We start from the raw sequence: 17,451 nt of genomic DNA, 5'->3' as shown, positions 1-17,451 counted from the left end.
GACAGCCCCGTGCCCAGGATGACTGGCCGCAAGTTTCGGAGGACAGCCGCTGCCCTGTCCCCATTCTGCACTGCTGGGCTGGAGCCTCCTCCATCCAGACTGAAAGCAGGAGTCAGCAGAACCACTATAGCCTCTTCCTCGGCCAGCTGGAGGGAGATGCTCTAAGGCAGGGGTCAGCAACCTGTCAGCAGTGCTGTGCCGAGTCTTCATTTATTCACTCCAATTTAAGGTTTCACGTGCCAGTCATACATTTTAATGTTTTTAGGTCTCTTTCTATGACTATAATATATAACTAAACTATTGTTGTATGTAAAGTAAATAAGGTTTTAAAAATGTTTAAGAAGCTTCATTTAAAATTAAATTAAAATGCCACAACCTGGGCAGTGTGAGTGCCACTGAAAATCAGCTCATGTGCTGCCTTCGGCACGTGTGCCATAGGTTGCCTACCCCTGCTCTAAGGAGACCAGCTGTGAGGGGCGCACAGCTCCTGCCCTGCCAGCCTCTCCCAGCAGGAGGCGCTGTAGATACACGTGCTGGTTACGTGGGGAAGCTCCCAGCTAGCTCGTCCTAGCCTCTTGCAGGAGAGGTTGCTTTAGGGTGCTGGCTTCATGTAGTCTCACTCTATCCCACTGGGCCCCCAGGAGCTGGAGGCCAGTGCATCAGGCAGCTCCTCTCCGCCCCTTTCCATTACAGAGCGAGTTTCCCAGGTCTCAGCCGAGCAGAGGCCAGGGCGCAATGCAGGGGAGGAAAGCAGTTGCTCTTGGCTCACTCTGTGCCCTATCCGGGACCCTTCTCTGCCCAGCCTGTTTGGTACGTACCGTATCCCCGTCCTGTGGAAGAACTCAGCCCAGGGCACGTTCAGGTAGGTGCCGGCCTCCCCGGCAGGGCTCTAGGAGGGGGGAGAGAGGAGCCAGTGAGAAGTGGGGTTAGAAGGGGACAGGACTCGCACCACCGCTGTGGGTTAATCTCTGCCCTCTCCTGGCGGCAGGCCCTATGTTAACCCCGCACTGGCTCTCAGGGAGCCAGGGCAGCGTCCCTGGCCTTCGCTCCTCCCCCAGAGCACTCAGTCCCCACGGGTGGCCCCCTGTGCCCCATTTCCTTGGCAGACGGTCCCCTCTGCACCCTCATAGGGGAATGTTCCTCCCCCCAGGCACCCCCAGCAGGGCCCCGCACCGGGGGAAACACAGATGGTGGGCAGCCTGTAGGTGTGACTGTTCACTGAAGTCACATGACCCTCAGAGCTCCCGGACAGCTCCCCGCCCGGTCTCAGATCGCACCTGCCAGTCGTCGTGGCACCCGGTCAGGGTGAACACCTGGCGCAGCACGTCCCGCAGCCGGATGGCGTGCCCCTGCAGGACCACGTCACGCAGCCGGCAGCGCTGCAGGGCAGGCGAGGAGGAGACGTCCAGCCCCGTGAGGAGGCACCCAGAGCCTATCTGCAAGGGTCCCTGGGAGGGCGACAAAATGGGCCGCTCCAGAAACGCGGGGCGGTGCTGGAGATCCCCACCCCCATCAGAGCTCTGGGAAGCCCCTCCCTCTAATCTAGTCACAACCAGCCCATCATGGTGGTCTCCAGGCGCCCTCCTGCACCGGGGACTCCCAGAGGGAGCTGAAGACTCAGAAAGACTTTCAATTCCACACCATACAGCCGCACTTTGAATAGTGGCAAGGCCAGGGGAGTGGGGGAAGGGGCAGAGATGGTCACTGGTAAAATCTAGCAATGGGGGATATTGTGGGAGTCCTGCATTCACTCCCTGGAGCCCCTGGCCACAAGGTCACGAATCGGGAGAGGAGCAGGGGCTGGAGCTGGGGCGGGTGTGCTGAAGAGACTGGGGGAAGAGACACAGGATCTACCTGGGCCTGAACATGCAGAGGGAGGGGACCCCAGCAGCCAGGCCCCAGGCTGGGTTAGAGCGAGAGTCCAAAGCCATAGGGTGATCCAGCCCCGTGCCTGGGAAGCACATGGCCCCCAGGGACCCAGCCGAGTGAGCGGGCCTGGGGAGGGCACTGTACCTGCAGGTGGCAGTGCTGGAGAACGCTTCCAGGCTCCACCCGCACGGCTCCTTCCAGCAGGCTGTTGGTGATGGAGCAGCCGTCCTCCAGGAGCTGGGGCTGCTGCGGGAACAGAAGGAACCAGCGCTCAGGAGTGGGGGAGAGGAGCCCGGCGGGGCAGAGGGAGCTGAGGAGAAGTACTGAGCACTCGCTGAAGGTCCCGCATGGAGGTGGCACTGATGGAGGGTTAGGGGAGCACCAGAGGCTCCAAGCAGATGCAGCCCTGCGCCAAACAGCTGACAGCAGCCAACTCAGACACAAGGGGGGGAGGGGAAACTGAGGCCCAGCAAAGGGCAATGACTTGCCCAAGGTTACCCAGCAGGTCCAAGACCAGGCTGGGAACACAGCCCAAGTCTCCCAACCCGCAGGACAGTGCCCTACCCAGCAGGCTACACTGCCTCTCCCACAGGGATGGGGTAGTAGTGTAGACGGTGCTGGCGCCTTTCCCGCTATGCTGTCTCAGAGCAGGGTCAGGTGACATGGCCCAGATGCCACTGGCGCCCCAGGGCAGTGGGGGCAGGAAAGGAGATGCCGGGGGAGGGGCAAGTGGGGGACTGGGAAGGGAGGTACCTACATCTATGTGGGAATGCGCCACTTTGCAGAAGGGGAGGGCGTTGGCGGAGCTGGTGCGAAGCGTCAGGTTGTGGATGTGGTCGCTAGCGGCCATAGTCATGTAGTCATAGCAACCGTCAGGTATACACGCTGCCGGGAAAGGGGAGAGAGGCAACACCATTAATGCACTGCCAGATCTCCGGGGTCTGGGACGGGGGCCTGGCAGGCACCAGGGGCCCATCAGGGTGGGGAGGGGAGGGGTAGGAGCACTCTGATCCGGGCACCACCCAGCAGGGTGGGTGCTGGACTGAACCCAGGCCAGAGCGCAGGGGGGGGCTCGCCCAGCGGGAGACCAAAGGGATCGGCCCTGGCACCTTGGCTGTGACTGGTGGCTGACGCCCACCAACGAGATCTCGAGGAGCAAACTCGGCATCACACGCGCGAGCTGAGGGAGGAGGTCGGAGGGAGATGCCGAGCGCAGAGTCCAAACACCGTGTGGCAGCCAGCCAGGGCGTGGCAGGGACGTGTGCACCCCTCGCGCCCCCAGCCCCGCTGGGGCCCTTGGAAGCCCCCCAGTGGGTTAGATGACGAGGCTCTGAAGTTATACAAGCCAAGCAGCCAGTTCTTGCTTACCCTCCTGAGGCTCCTTTAATGACCCCTGGCAGGCCAGGGCCCTGCTTTTACTTACAGAAAGGTGGCTGGCGACCCCAGCGACACGCTGCCAGGGCATGCCCTCAGGGCACAGTGCCCCCTAGCACCATGCTGGGCATTGACCCTGGACTGACGGAAACGTGCCAACAATCCTCAATATACTAACAAAGCACCCCTTGACGGCCCGCGTCTCCCCAGCAACCATAGAGTCTTTTGGACCAGCCATGTCCTGTTTCTAACGAGCACAGTTGCCAGCTCCACTGTGGTGGTGCCACACACCGACCAGGACTAAACCTGCCTGGCTTCTGAGTTGTAACAGTCCTCGGAGGAACGGCGGGGGAGGAAACAGGGCCGCCGGTGTCTTTAGAGACTATCCCAAATTCCTTGGCAAGATACCAGCCAAGGAACATCTGCTGGGACACTGGGTGGCTACCAAGGCCCCAGAGAGCTCTAGCCGGGGGGGGAGGGGCATGGGGGGCTGGGGCAGCGCTCGGGGCGGTCACACTCACCCATGCTGAGAGGGATGGCATGGAGGGCCTTCCACAGCACGGAGCGGGCGCTCCTCAGTGCCGCCGCCCCCTTGGCATGGCCGCTGCCCACCTCCCGGGTCCTGCCGGTCACAAAGTCCTCCTCCGTCACCCCATCGGCCATGCAGAGCACGATATCGAAGAACAGGGACAGCTGGGGGGAGGCAGAGAACGGGAAACGCTCAGTCTGTGCCCTCCAGCCCTGACCCACAGGCTGGAGACTGACTGCAGCGTGTCTGCACTGGGTGGGCCTCACACTGGATACAGTGGGGACAGCACTGTGGAGGGGGGGTGCCAGGGAGGGGCAGGGCTCCTGGGGTTGGGGATTCCAAGGGAGGACAAAAGAAAAGGGGTGACAGACCCTGAGGCTGTGCCAATGAGCAGGGTTTGGGACGGCGCAGCACCTGGCCCTTGGAATGGCAAGAGAAGCTGGCACTGGCTGGTTCAGGAGCTGTGTGACTGGAGCAAGATGGCTGCCACAGACCGCAGGCATCTCTCTGCCCTGCCCCTCCCTGGGCAAAGGGCGAGTAGGATGACTTCCGTCCTCAGCCCCAGGCCTGGCGGGATGGAGGGCAGGGGTAGGGCCTGTCTCACTTTCCCCAGGACAGTCCCGGGCCAGCCCCGTGGGGAGAAGGTGGCAGGGGGAGCTCGCGCTGCTGTGTGGGGTCTGGAGCACAGGACGGGGGGTTCCCTGGAGCTCTGGCGTGCAGTGATCAAACGGGCCCCAGAGCTCTGTGCTGCCTCCGCAGCACTCCCGGAGACCCGGCTCCCTGCACGGCAGACGAGAGTTAGAGCCCTGTCCGGGGACACCCTGCTGCTCGGCTGGGGCGTGGGGTGCAGAGAAGTTTCCACCACAGGGAGTTGGGGAGGTCCGATCAGCCATGATGCTGCACATGCACAGAGTGCCCCCTGCTGGTCACCCGACGCCAGCGTGGGCTGATTTAACCCTTGGTTCCAGGGCCTCCCACTGCCCCTGTGCCAGCAGACCCATCTGCTGGGGGCAGGGGGGAAGGAAGGGCTGATTGCCCTGGCACTGCTTTAGACAGCTATGGAGAGGGTGGCTGGCACCAGATGGCACAATGAGGGGATCCCTTCAGCACCGCTGCTGGCGAACGGCTGAGAGCATCACCTGGATGGGCTGGGCCCCCGAATCCAGGCCCAGGTAGGTGCAGGCATCCAGAGGAGGGATGACGTGCGTGGCCAGGAGCTGCTCTGCGGTCTCCGAGGAGAAGAAGACGACCCCGCACACCTGAAACCAAGAGCTGGCTGGGTGGGATGTCACTGCCAACTGGGAACCATGCAGAGCATCCCTGCTGCTCACTGCTGCCTCTAGTGGGCAGACTCTCGCCTGCGCGTTGGTGTGTGATTATGTCACCCCCTAGAGTTACCGATACTAACCCCTTCTGCCGGCGGTGGCTGGTGGCCAGAGTAACTCTCCTGTGGGTCAACGGCTATTAGATTTTGTGGGGCCCCTGTACACAAGTCTTTTTCCTGGGAGGGAGTTTGGTGCAGGAGGGGGATTCTGATCTGGGGCAGGGGATTGTGGTGCAGGACGGGGTGCGGGGTCTGGGAAGGGGTTTGGGTGCAGGAGGGGGCTCCGGGCTGGGGCAGGGGATTGTGGTGCAGGACGGGGTGCGGGGTCTGGGAAGGGGTTTGGGTGCAGGAGGGGGCTCCGGGCTGGGGCAGGGGATTGTGGTGCAGGACGGGGTGCGGGGTCTGGGAAGGGGTTTGGGTGCAGGAGGGGGCTCCGGGCTGGGGCAGAGGATTGTGGTGCAGGACGGGGTGCGGGGTCTGGGAAGGGGTTTGGGTGGAGGGAGCTCCGGGAAGGGGTTTGGGTGTGGGAGAGAGCTCCGGGCTGGTGCAGTGTTGGGGTGCAGGAGAGTGTGAGTGGTCTGGGAGGGAGTTTGGGTGCAGGAGGGGGCATGGGGTGCAGGCTCTGGCCGGGAGGCACTTACCACAGGCGGCTCCCGGCCGGCAGCGCAGCAGGGCTCAGGCAGGCTGCCTGCCTGCCCTGGCCCCACGCCACTCCCGGAAGCGGCTGGCTGCTGGCACGTCTCTGCGCACCCCTGCAGGGAGGGGGACAGCGTGGCTCTGTGGGCTGCCCACGTCCACAAGCGCCACCCCTGGTTCCCAGACAATGGGAGCTGCGGGGACGGTGCTGGGAGTGGGGGCAGTGCATGGAGCCGCCTCCCCTCCACCCCTGCCAGTGGCCACAGAGATGCGTCAGCAGCCAACTGCTTCTGGGAGCGGTGTGGGGCCAGGGCAGGCAGCCTGTGCACCCCGGGGATCCCTGCCTGTGATTTCGTTTTGTGGGGTGCCCCCTTGAGCTGGGGCCTCGGGCTGCAGCCCCTAAAGCCCCTGCCTTAATCCTGCCCTGCTGGTGGCAACTCCCCTTCGGCTCATGGGGCAGTTTTGGAAGCACAAGCCCATGGTGCCTTCAGCTTGGGAGGAGGCTGTGAGGTAGATCCTGCCCCAGGCCAGGGGCACAGTCGCTCCCCTGTCTGGGCTGCAGACTGTCTCTAAAAGGGCTGGTGCTGTCTCCCTGCGGCAGAGTGACCAGATGTCCTGATTTTATAGGGACAGTCCCGATATTCGGGGCTTTGTCTTATACAGGTGCCTATTACCCCACCCCCACCCCCTCCTGATTTTTCACTCTTGCTCTCTGGTCCCCCTCCCCTGGGGTGGCATGGCTCGGTCAGCTCAGGCAGCAGGCACCCCATGGTACCCTCGCCTGTAACATCTGGCTCTCTCTCCGGCCCCCCCAGCAGGAGCAGGATTAGCAGGGAGCTCGCCCAGGGACAGCCCTGCATTTCCTCTGGGCAGGACCGAAGCAGACTCCAGGGAAGGTCAGAGCTGGATCTGACCCGTGTGGCTAAGGCTCAGGTCTGCGAGGCAGGGCCAGATTCACAGCTGGTCTGACCCTAACAAAGCCAGCAGGGCAGCGCCGAACCCAACCGCTTCCCCAATACACCCGGCGGCAGAGCTCCCCAGCCGTTCCTCCAGCTCCAGCTGGGCCGTTACTTCTCGACAGGCCCGAGTGCCAGCTCTCCGGGGGCAAGCCACTGCTCCTCTCTGCAGCTGTGTGTCACACTCGGCATCTCTCTCCACATGGGCCCGTGACACATGCATGTGTCAGCGTGGTAACCTCTCCTGTCCACCCCAGCAGGCTGGTGCCATTCCAGTGCAGTGCAAGGAGGGGAGTGACTCATCCAAGGGCATCCAGCAAGTCAATGGCAGAGGCTGGAGTAGAACCCAGGAGTCCTGGCTCAAAGCCTCCTCCTCTGACTGGCCTTCGTACTCAGTGTCCCAACACATTAGTAAACAGGAACTGCCCCCGACGCCCTATTGCAGGCCATTCCCACTAGCCCTACGTCGCGTCGGAGCCCCGGTTTTACCTGCCCGCTATAGCAGCTCCCCTAACTGGGAGGACAGTCAGGCCTAGTGGATGGAGCACCAGATTGGAAGGACCTAGGTTCTAGTTGGGTGGGAAGGGACCATCTCTCGCTGTGTGTTTGGATCCTGGTTGAGGTCTCTAGGGACGAGTGCAATCATTACCCCTAGCAGCATCTACGGCAGCCAGGATCTGCCTATGCTCGTTAATCCAGAGACTTCCTGCTTCATGCAGCACCCCCCACCCCAGCTACACCCCTTCACCTGGCCGAGTTACACAGCCCTTCCTCCCAGTCTGCTGCCCTGGCGCGAGATCCTCATTAACCAATGAGCGGATGTACCAGCGGCACTTTCCCGTCCGGCCCAGCGCACTCCTGGATCCGGGCCGCCGGGCCTTGGTAGATGATGTCACGCACGAATCCCTGCAAGAGGAATGGCACCTGTTAACTCCAGGCAGCAGCTCCCAGGTGCCTTGTGCAATTCAGCAAAGCAGCCAGGGAATGGCCAGAGCTGGTTAATGGATCCTGCCACCTTGCGGGTCACCAATCTAGAGACTTGGCCATCTGCCTCCCAGCCTCTCCTGATACTGGGAGCAGCCCGAGCTCCGGGGCAGGGCACCGTGTGCCAGAGATGGGCCTCACACACAGCAGGGCTGTTAGGGGGATGGGCGGGCCTAGCATGCCAGTCCCCAAAGCACCCCGTGGGCAGGACCCAGCTGCCTCAGTTCCCTGGGGGGTAGCTGGTTCACTTAGAGCCTGTGTCCTTCCCTTCCTGGAGTGCTGCTGCCATCCTGCACCCTGGTAACTCATCACACATGCCAGCTTGGGGTCAGGTGCCCCCCTGGACGTGGTGCTGAGGCATCCAAGTGGAGATCTGGCTGGCCTTCCCTCCCCCCTGGGAGCCCATTCGCCTGCCCCCGCTCTGTGCCCATGAGTGCTGCTCCCCAGCGCCTATCCCAGAGTTCCAGGGCTCCTGCTCGAACCTCACAGTAGATCCCATGTGCAGGAGCCGGGGGGTCTAGGGAATCGGCAATGGAGAATGGAGCCTTCCCCGCTGGCTCAGTGTCACTCCCCTCCAGCAAGGCCCTCCCAGGCTTCGAGGCACGTCCTGAACTCACTGCTGAGCGCGGTCAAGAGGCCCGCGCCCGAGTGCGATGCTGGGCCGGGCGCCCTTGGGGAGCCGCAGAGAAGCCCGCTCGGGAGGCAGTTCCCCAAGCCTGCATGGGAAGCCGCGGGGGAGTTAGCAGAGCCGGAGTGGGCCAGGCAGTGGCTGGCTCAGCTCACAGGCCTCTAGCGAGCAGCAGGGGGCGCAATCTTCCTTAGAGGTTTTTAAGGTCAGGCTTGACAAAGCCCTGGCTGGGATGATTTAGTTGGGTTTGGTCCTGCTTTGAGCAGGGGGTGGGACTAGATACCTCCTGAGGTCCCTTCCAACCCTGAGATTCTATGATTCTATGAATCTGGGCCTGGCTGAAGGGAAGAGCCAGGGACCAAGCCATGGGCTCACCAGCGCCTGCACCTCTCCCGGCTGCTTTCGAGCCCCATTCAGAAAGGCTCAGGGTACCCACATTAGTGATAACCCCATGGGGCAGGCCAGCCCTCCTCCTGTCTCAGACCCTGAGTGTGGACCCACTGGCCCAGAGGGGCGATGCTGGAGGACAGCCCCCGGAGGAAAGGCCCGGGGGGTGTGTGTGTGCCGGGGGACAGCCCCCAGGGGAAAGGCTGGGGCCCAGCGGGGGGATGCTGGAGGGCAGCCCCTGGGGGAAAGGCATTAGACACAGGGCCCTGACAGCTCTGCAGTGCTGAGCCAGGGAGTCAGCGGCCCATGGAGTCTGGGGCTTCTCGAGGGGCCCTCCTGCAGCACAGGGCAGAACGTTTCAGTGGGCACTGCCCCCACATCTGTGCCACCCCTCGGCGGTGGCTCCAGCAGGCCACGTGCTGTCCGACAGCCTAGTCTCCCAAAAGGGAAGGCAGATCACAGCTCCCTCCCCACTGCTTGTGGCCTAGGAATGGGGAGGCTGGCCCTCCGTCCTGGGCCCCTCGACCCGGACGCTCCTGGCGCTGCACGGGAGGAATCACAGAGCAAGAGATCTCCAGGTGAACGGTACCAAACAGAACTTGGCTAGTTCGCTGCCCCGGGCTCAGCGCCCCTTTAAGAGAGGTGAACGGGAGCTCGGCCAGCGCATTGTCTGGGGCTCGGCGCCCCTTTAAGGGAGGTGAACGGGAGCTCGGCCAGCGCATTGTCTGGGGCTCGGCGCCCCTTTAAGTGTTGGGCTCAGGGTACCTGCTGGTCGGCGAGGTAGACGCCGTGGTTTCTGGCGTACGAGACGCTCCCCGGCACGGAGATCACTCTGGCACCTTGGAACCCTTCCCAGTGGATCTCTGAGAGAGAGGAGCAGACACCAGTGCACGCCTTGCCCGGACACCTCCCACCCACCGTGGGGCTGGCAGGGCGGGCAGGGCTGGACTGGGGGCTCATTGCTAAGGGAGCGGCACTGAAGCAAGGCTCCCGTGTTAGCTGGAGGGTTTGAGCACGTTTGTTTAGCTGTGGGCGCGATGGATGCCCCACAACGCATGTGTCCCACTGCACCCCAGGCATGTGCAGCTGGGCCGCCAGGCACCCAGCTCAGAAACGCCCACCCCTGCCCAGGGCTTCCTGGCCAACGCTGAGCACTTCTAGCTCCCCAGCTTGCATGGGCGTCTGGGCGCTCAGCAGCGGACGGCCTGAGCCTGGGCAGTTTGCAGACAGGTTTGCTGGACGAGACGGGGATGCAGGACAAGCCCAGCTTGGGGGTGCACTGAGCTGAGAGCCCCAGCCTGGGCGCATGGGAGCTACCACCCTCCATGCCCTGGCCTGGCCCAGGGGGCAGAGTCACTTGCCCTTCCTCATATGGGGGATCTCCTTTGTTAACACCAATACCCCTGCCCCAGGCTGCTGCAGCGATGGATGTGGGACTCCAGTTCCTGCCCCAAAGACACTTTGCCGGCAGGGGGGAGCTGACTGCAGCCCAGACCCCACAACACAGGCTGCTGGGGCAATTGTTTCACCCTTCCCAGTGCCAGCCGTTCACCAAGAGCTCCTGCTGTGGGTCAGTGGGTGGGAAGTGCCAGAGTCAGGCCTGCCGGGACAGAGGCAGGGGGAGGACTGGAGCACTGGGCCCCAGCAGGAGCAGGCGCAGGGCGGCCGTCACAACCCTGCTTTGCCTGCGGTGGTCCCATCGCATCAGGCTGCCCTGACGCACCCACAAGGTGCTCAGCGCTCACCTGGGGACCGCCTGGGAGACAGGCTGGCCCTCCATGGTATGCAGACATGGGCCATCACTCCGGCCAGTCCCCAGGCCAACAGCACCTGTCCCTGCAAGGCGGAGAGCCCGGGCTGCGGGGATCAGAGCACTGGGTCCTACCTCTCGCACAGCCAGGGGCTGAGCGGCACCAGGGCATGCCCAGAGCTCATAGGAACAAGGGCTTCAAGCTGCCTCCTGCCCTTAGCCGCACGCCCGCGGGGCACCGTTTGCTGCACCCATCAGACATAGCCTCCCGAGGGTTCTGCCCTGTGCTCCATGGGGCAGCACAGAGAGGCCAGGACAGCCGTCGGCCAAGCCTCTTCTCTCAGTGGCTACTGCCACCCAATGCAAGCCCTCTGGGGACTGCTGAGGCCAGTGTCCCTGTGGGGTGCCAGAGGCAGGATTTATCCCACCTTGGAGCCCCACGGAGCCCTCCCGTCCCTTGCACCCTGCCCAGGCTGGCTTTGGCTATTGGGCTGATATCTCTAGCTGTGCCCCGCTCTGATTCGGATCCCCGCCCCCCCCCCGGCGCAGGGCGAGCACGTACCTGCTGCCAAGGGAACGGTGAGGAGCATGTCGGTGCTGCAGACCCACACTCCCGGCGGGGAGCCCCTGCACAGCTACAGAGGGACATACAAGAGGAGGTGAGGACGTCCACTGGGACCCGAGCCTGGGCTGCACCGCGCCCGGAGATCAGCACAGGGCCCGGAGTACATGCCCTCCCCACCCCAGAACACCGCAGGGCGGGGCGGAAGGGAGCTGGGCAGCCATTTACTGTCTGGCCTTCCTAACCTCACCAGCAGGGGGTGCCCACCCTTTTCCCGGCTGGATCTCCTCATTGCCCCGGGGCAAGGGCCCAGGGGTCCCTCTCTAGCAGGCCCCAGGCCCCAATGTGCTGTGTGACCTGGCCGTGGGGATGGGGATGGGGATGGAGAGAAAGCAGTGCATGCTGGGACCAGGATGAGATGGTCTTGGGCTGAATGGGGCCCAGTCTTGCCCTCCTAAAGGAACCCAGCCAGCGCCTCCTCCCGCCCCCGCCCAGCACTGACCTGGTGCGTCATGGTCCCCAGCAGGCTGTCCAGGTTGCAGGTCAGCGCTTCGGCCGGGGCATCGGGGTCCTCCACGGGGAGGCAGGTGAAGGCCCGGCTGCAGTCATCGAAGGGGAAGTCGCGGCCCTGATGGGAGAAAGCGCCGGAGCACTGGTCAGTGGCAGACGGGGCAGAGGGGGTGACAGGCTCCGTCCTGCGAGAGGCCTTGTGGAGAAGAGACTTGGTCCCAAGCCCCGCTCTGACCCAGGAGCCGTGGCCTCTGGGCCTTTGGGCTCTCACTCCCAGCAATGTCACCCCCCAGCAGATGCCCCCTGGGTGCTTTGCCTGGAACCCCGCGAGCAGGTGCGCCCCTTCCTGGGCTGAGAGCCGGGGCGGGGGCTGGTCGGACAGGCATGGGCAGCTGCGTCTGCAGCCAGGCTGCGGATAGGACAGTCCAGGGCTGGCGATCAGGGGCAGCACTGAAACGCGTGGTGGCTTTGAGAGGTGCCATGTAAAGAACCGCAGACGCCAGCCCTAGGAGGGGATTATCGCCCTGCTGCACTGAGAGGGCAGGGGAGACCCGGGGTGGAATGTGTGGGAGTGGAATAAAGCTGGGACCCTCGCAACTTAGGGGGATGTCATCCAGCAGCCAGTGGGTCCATGTGGATTGTGTGACCCGTCCGCCCAGGAGTCCCACAGCTCCATCCACATCCCGTGGAAGGCAGAGGATGGCAGCACGGGGACCTCAGCTGCTGCCACAGGAAAGCAGAGCCGTGGCACCGACTGGGTACCCGCTCTCCCACTGCAGTGAGATCAGGGAAGGAGCTCCCCATATAGATTCACAGATTGCAAGGCCAGCAGGGACCATTGTAATCAGCTAGTCTGACTTCCTGTTAGCACAGGCCAGAGACCTGCCCCACAATAACCCCTAATCTGACCTCCTGTTAGCACAGGCCAGAAACCTGCCCCATGATAATCTGTGATCTGACCTCCTGTTAGCACAGGCCAGAGACCTGCCCCACGATAACCCCTAATCTGACCTCCTGTTAGCACAGGCCAGAGACCTGCCCCATGATAATCCGTGATCTGACCTCCTGTTAGCACAGGCCAGAGACCTGCCCCATGATAATCCGTGATCTGACCTCCTGTTAGCATAGGCCAGAGGCCTGCCCCACGATAACCCCTAATCTGACCTCCTGTTAGCACAGGCCAGAGACCTGCCCCACGATAACCCCTAATCTGACCTCCTGTTAGCACAGGCCAGAGACCTGCCCCACGATAACCCCTAATCTGACCTCCTGTTAGCACAGGCCAGAGGCCTGCCCCACGATAACCCCTAATCTGACCTGACCTCCTGTTAGCACAGGCCAGAGACCTGCCCCACGATAACCCCTAATCTGACCTCCTGTTAGCACAGGCCAGAGGCCTGCCCCACAATAACCCCTAGAGCAGAGCTTTGAGAAAAACAGCCAAGCTTAAAACTGGACAGTGACGGAGAATCCACAACGCCCCTTGGTAAATTGCTACAACGGATAATTACCATCACTGTCAAAAATACACACCTTAGTCTCAGTCTGAATTTGTCTAGCTTCAAATTGCAGCCCTGGATCATGTTAGACCTTTCCCTGCTAGACTGAAGACCCAGTATTAAATCTTTGATCCCCATGCAGGTACTTACAGACTGTGATGAAGTCACCCCTGAACCTTCTCTTTGTTAAGCTAAACAGACTGAGCTGCTGGGCTCTGGCACTATATGCAAGATTTTCGAGCTCTTTAGACATTCTTGTGGCTCGTCTCTGACCCCTCTCCAATTGATCGCCATCCTTCTTGAATTGCGGACACCAGAACTGGACACAGGATCCCAGCCCCGGTCACACCAGCGCCGAATACAGAGGTAAACGAACCTCTCTGCTCCTACTCAAGATTCCCGTTTATGCATCCCAGCATCGCATTAGCCCTTTCGGCCACAGTGTAGCACTGGGAGCTCGTGTTCAGCTCATTATGCACCAGGAGGCTTTGATTTTATCAGTGGGGGGTGCAGCCGCCCTGGTCCCAGCGTCTTTGGGGTTTACATCCCCCGCATAGATCTACCTGGGACTAACGTTACCTGCAGTGGCCCGTGCACATGCAGTGGCATTTAGTAATGGTTTGCACGGCCCCTGGTACCAACATGCTCCGAGGGGCAGAGCCGGGGTGTCACTCCCCTCAGTGCCAGGTGGGCTGGGTTTGCTGCTAGAGAGGCTGATGGTGGGAGGTAACGTGACATCCGCCCTGGAGGTAGGAGCTTTGGATGAGGGAGGTGCCAGCTGGATGGCACAGCCCAACGTCCCACCCCCCCCAGGTGGGGACTCGTCACCGGCAGCCAGGCTGGGGTTGATGATGCCCCCAGGCTGGCAGCCCCAGGAGGAGGGGCAGGGTGAACAGTGCCCACCACTGCAGAGCAGGCCTGTTCGCTGCCCCACTGGGCTCTCACCATGTGCAGGATAAGGATCCGGGCCTCGCGCAGGACATCAGCGGTGACCACCTGGAGGAGCGCAGAGGGAACCTATTAGCCGAGCTGGGGAACCAGGGAAGGGCAGTTCTGACCAGCGTCCCCTTCTCCAGCAAACGCTATAGCCCAGAACAGCCTGTGCCAGCTTTATGGGGCCACAGACCTGGGGGCACCCTACCAGCCAGGCCTCAGTGCCTCCTGCCATCGCCATCTGGGCACCTGGCTGCAGGCCCTTCCCCACAGCAGCTACATGCTGCAAGCTGGCCCCTACTCCCCAGATATGGCCCCCAAGAGTGGGCAGGCATGGGGCTGGTCATTGGGCCCACCTGGGTAGCTATACGCGCTAGCGATGGGGATTATAGCTCTGCTTTGCTACAGCACCCTGCACCTGGGAGTCCCCACAGGCGCTGGATGGTGCTGAGGCACCAAGCCCACGGGGTGGCCAGCCTGTGCTGAATCAGGCATGGGGGAGGGGGTGACTGGGGGTTCCCAGCTCCGTGGGCTGGAGGCAAGGGGGCTGGAGAGGAGGCACCTCCAGGGTGGGCAATGCCAGCACAGCCTTGGACAGGGAGACGGGGGCACTGGAGCTGCGCAGCCAGCTCATCTGGGTGCACACCCAGCAGCTACTCAGTACAGGTGCCACCTGGACGCGGCCCGGAGCCCGTCGTGCCACGTCACTCACCGTGCAGCCTGCTCTGGCGCTCAGGTGCTCGGCTGCCACCAGCAGGGCGTTGAGGGTGGCGCCACCGCTGCCCACGCCTGCTGCGGGGTCCTCGACAGTCAGCAGGAGGGGGTGTGGGCCCAGCGCACCCCGCCGCCACCGGATCTCCAGCTCTGGCAAACGAGAGCAGGGGCATTTGGTGGCGCTGAGTGACCGGGAGGAGCAGGGATGTGCTGAGTGACCAGCCTGGGGACGGGGGGCGCTGCAGGACCACGGCTCCCTCTCTGTGGGTCAGACCGTGGCTGACCCCTGCTGTCTGCTGGTGGTGGGGGATCTCCAGCCGCAGAGGCTCATCCTTGCCCCCTACAGCCCTGGGCCACAGTGTGTGGAGGGTGAAGCAGGGCCCTCCCGAGACAAACAGCCCCTCTCTGAGTGGGGGGGCTGCTCCCTGCGCTGCAGGACTACAGGGCACCGAGGAACCGTGTCTCCCTTTGCCTGTCACCCAGCCACGCTGGAGCCTGGACTCCTCCAGGGCCCAGACAGCCGGGGAGCCAAACCGAGGGCAGACTGGGACCAGGCCCCCAGTCCAGGCAGCTCTGGACATGGGTCCCTACCTGGCAATAGCCACACGGCTACTCGGTCCAGCCTAGGTCCCACCCATTGCAGCCGGGTCTCCCATGCAGGGCCAGGCAAAGCCTCCCCCCCCCCAGGCTGAGCCCCCAGGCACGGAGAATGTGACATCTGAGCAGCACATGGGCCCGCTGACCCGCGGCCTTCTCCTGTGCTGATAACAGAGCCACAGTCCCGTACCTCACCCTGTGGCCACAGCACACACTGCCACCTCTTGTCCTGAGTCCATCCCCAGGGAAGCCGCGGTGCAGCCCGAGCATTTGGTTAGGTGCCAATGACACGCCACCTCGGCACGGACAGAGCGCTCTAGGCTCTGGCACGGCTGCACTGGCAGCGCTGAGCGAGTGGGGCTCCCAGGGTTGGAACAGCAGCGGGGATTCCCCTGGCAGAGATGCATGCGGCGATACCGGGTGTAGAACAGCATGGGGGGCAGGGCTGCAGGTCAGGAATTCAGTGCATCAGGGTTGTGGGGGTCCTGGGGCTGGGATAGCAGGGGGCTGCAGGTCGGATGGAGGGACACTAACACAGCCATGGCAGGTGGGAGCCCAAGGCTGGGATACACGTGGCTGCAGGTGGGGACTGAGGGGCACCAGCAGAGCTGCAGGTGGGATCGGCAGGAGGCTGCAGATTGGGATCAATGAGCTGCGGGAGGGGGAAGCTCGCAGAGAATCAGCCCAGGCTACGGGAGGCGTTGGCCAGCGCTTTGTCCCGCACAAAGCCCAAGTCCATCCCCAGATTGGCAAAAAGTTCTGAGGGCTGGGAACCGCCCCCAGCCGGGATGCGTCCGTGTCAGCACCGGGCCCCTGGTACGCGAGCTGCGCCACTTGCCTTTCTGGAAGGCACACACGCTGTCCTTGTGTTGGCAGGTCAGCACGACGACGGTCCACTCCACCCCTCCCGGCGCCATCCAGGTGCCCTGGCGCCCGCCGCTGGCTCTGCACAAGGGACGCAAAGGCTGCAGCATCTCCCCATCACCAACCCACCCCTCACGAGGCACCAGCACCCCCAGGATGGGGCTCTTGTGTAACAGGCTCAGGGCCTGGCTGCGATCGGGGACCCCGCTGTGCTGTGTGGCTGGTGAGGGAGAGCTGCATGAGGCTGGTGAGTTGCAGCCACACAGGGTTTGGTTCCCAATAGCCATTAGCCAGATAAACCTTATCTGAGGAGGAGACGCAGCAGCCTTGACACAAGGGGGCTGCACAGGGGAGGCTGTTCGATACACAGAACGGCGCCCCCAGCTGGACACTTTGTGACTGGCTCCGCCGGGGGCTCAGGAGGGTTGCGATCTGAGCAGAAACTGGGGCAGGAGCTTTAATAAATATGCTAGTCGATGAAATAGGCAGGGGGATGGCACGGCTCAGGTGACGGGAACCCAGTCTTTCATGTCTGGGTGCTGTTCAAAGCCAGGTCAGGAGAGACCCAAAGCTGTTCCCATCCGATGGTGGTTTGTGAAATAAACTGGCCCTGTAGACAAGTGTCTCCAGCCCAGTTCTCATCCACCAGCTCCTCTCTGAATGGACGCAGTGGCCTGGAGAATGGGTGCTCTTATCTAGGCTGCAAAAGTGACCCATCGTTGGCGGTGGATACAGCTGAACCGGTGCGGGACACAGCTTAGCTGCAAGCACAGCCAAAGACACAGGGTAAAACCTGTTCTGAGGTTGCAAATGTGAGCCCAACCTCCCCTCCTGCCCACACACAGATCGGTCTGACTCGACTCAGAAAGCACACAGGACCCAGGTCCTAGGACCTTCTCAGGAGGGGGATCAGAGCCCAAGGTCTGCCGAGACTGGAGTCCAAGCCCTTTCGTGCTGCTGTGTGGATGCAGCTCATGCTGCAGACCCAAGTCAGGTCTGCGTAGCCCTGTGTGGACATGTTAGCACGGCTGGGAGGCCTGGGTCCAGCAACTGTAAACCCAGGTTTACAATGCAGTGTGGACGCTCAAGTGCGGGGTTGGGAACACCAAGTCCACAAGCCTGGATCCCACAGACCTGGGTTTACAATGCAGTGTAGACGCACCCTGAGGATCTCTTTGGGGCAGGCAGGAAAACTCACCCACTGATTGGAGAACAGGAGCAAACTGCAGGCGGGAGGGGAAAAGTGCAGATTCCAAGCTGTAATTATTTTAGCTCTATCAATGGATTTGCTTGTAAATTCCAGAAATGTGCTGTACCTTCGGGAAGGAGACGCTG

The 17,451-nt window shown here is 62.5% G+C and overlaps 1 protein-coding gene across 4 annotated transcripts in view; it reads right to left on the bottom strand.

Annotated features, from left to right (window-relative positions):
* Positions 1–17,451, bottom strand: part of FCSK (fucose kinase) — a 42,914-nt gene that overhangs the window by 17,177 nt on the left and 8,286 nt on the right. For 3 of the 4 annotated variants that reach the window (XM_044987465.1, XM_044987464.1, XM_044987466.1), the window contains 13 exons: positions 16,091–16,197; positions 14,654–14,805; positions 13,954–14,004; positions 11,502–11,627; positions 11,000–11,072; positions 9,453–9,550; positions 7,514–7,594; positions 4,912–5,031; positions 3,765–3,936; positions 2,627–2,754; positions 2,014–2,115; positions 1,278–1,448; positions 819–889 (listed from right to left, as the gene is read on the bottom strand). In XM_044987465.1, coding sequence (XP_044843400.1) covers positions 819–889; positions 1,278–1,448; positions 2,014–2,115; positions 2,627–2,754; positions 3,765–3,936; positions 4,912–5,031; positions 7,514–7,594; positions 9,453–9,550; positions 11,000–11,072; positions 11,502–11,627; positions 13,954–14,004; positions 14,654–14,805; positions 16,091–16,169 — 1,424 coding nt within the window. In that variant the 5' untranslated portion in view covers positions 16,170–16,197. Of the gene's footprint in view, positions 1–818; positions 890–1,277; positions 1,449–2,013; positions 2,116–2,626; positions 2,755–3,764; positions 3,937–4,143; positions 4,821–4,911; positions 5,032–7,513; positions 7,595–9,452; positions 9,551–10,999; positions 11,073–11,501; positions 11,628–13,953; positions 14,005–14,653; positions 14,806–16,090; positions 16,198–17,451 lie in introns of those variants that run through there. The other variant, XM_044987467.1, reaches the window with a different exon arrangement.

Source organism: Mauremys mutica, chromosome 14 (assembly GCF_020497125.1).
Source record: "Mauremys mutica isolate MM-2020 ecotype Southern chromosome 14, ASM2049712v1, whole genome shotgun sequence".
NCBI classification, from domain to species: Eukaryota; Metazoa; Chordata; order Testudines; family Geoemydidae; genus Mauremys; species Mauremys mutica.
Note: the sequence above shows the minus strand (reverse complement) of the source record. Positions and strands in the feature narration are given on the sequence as shown.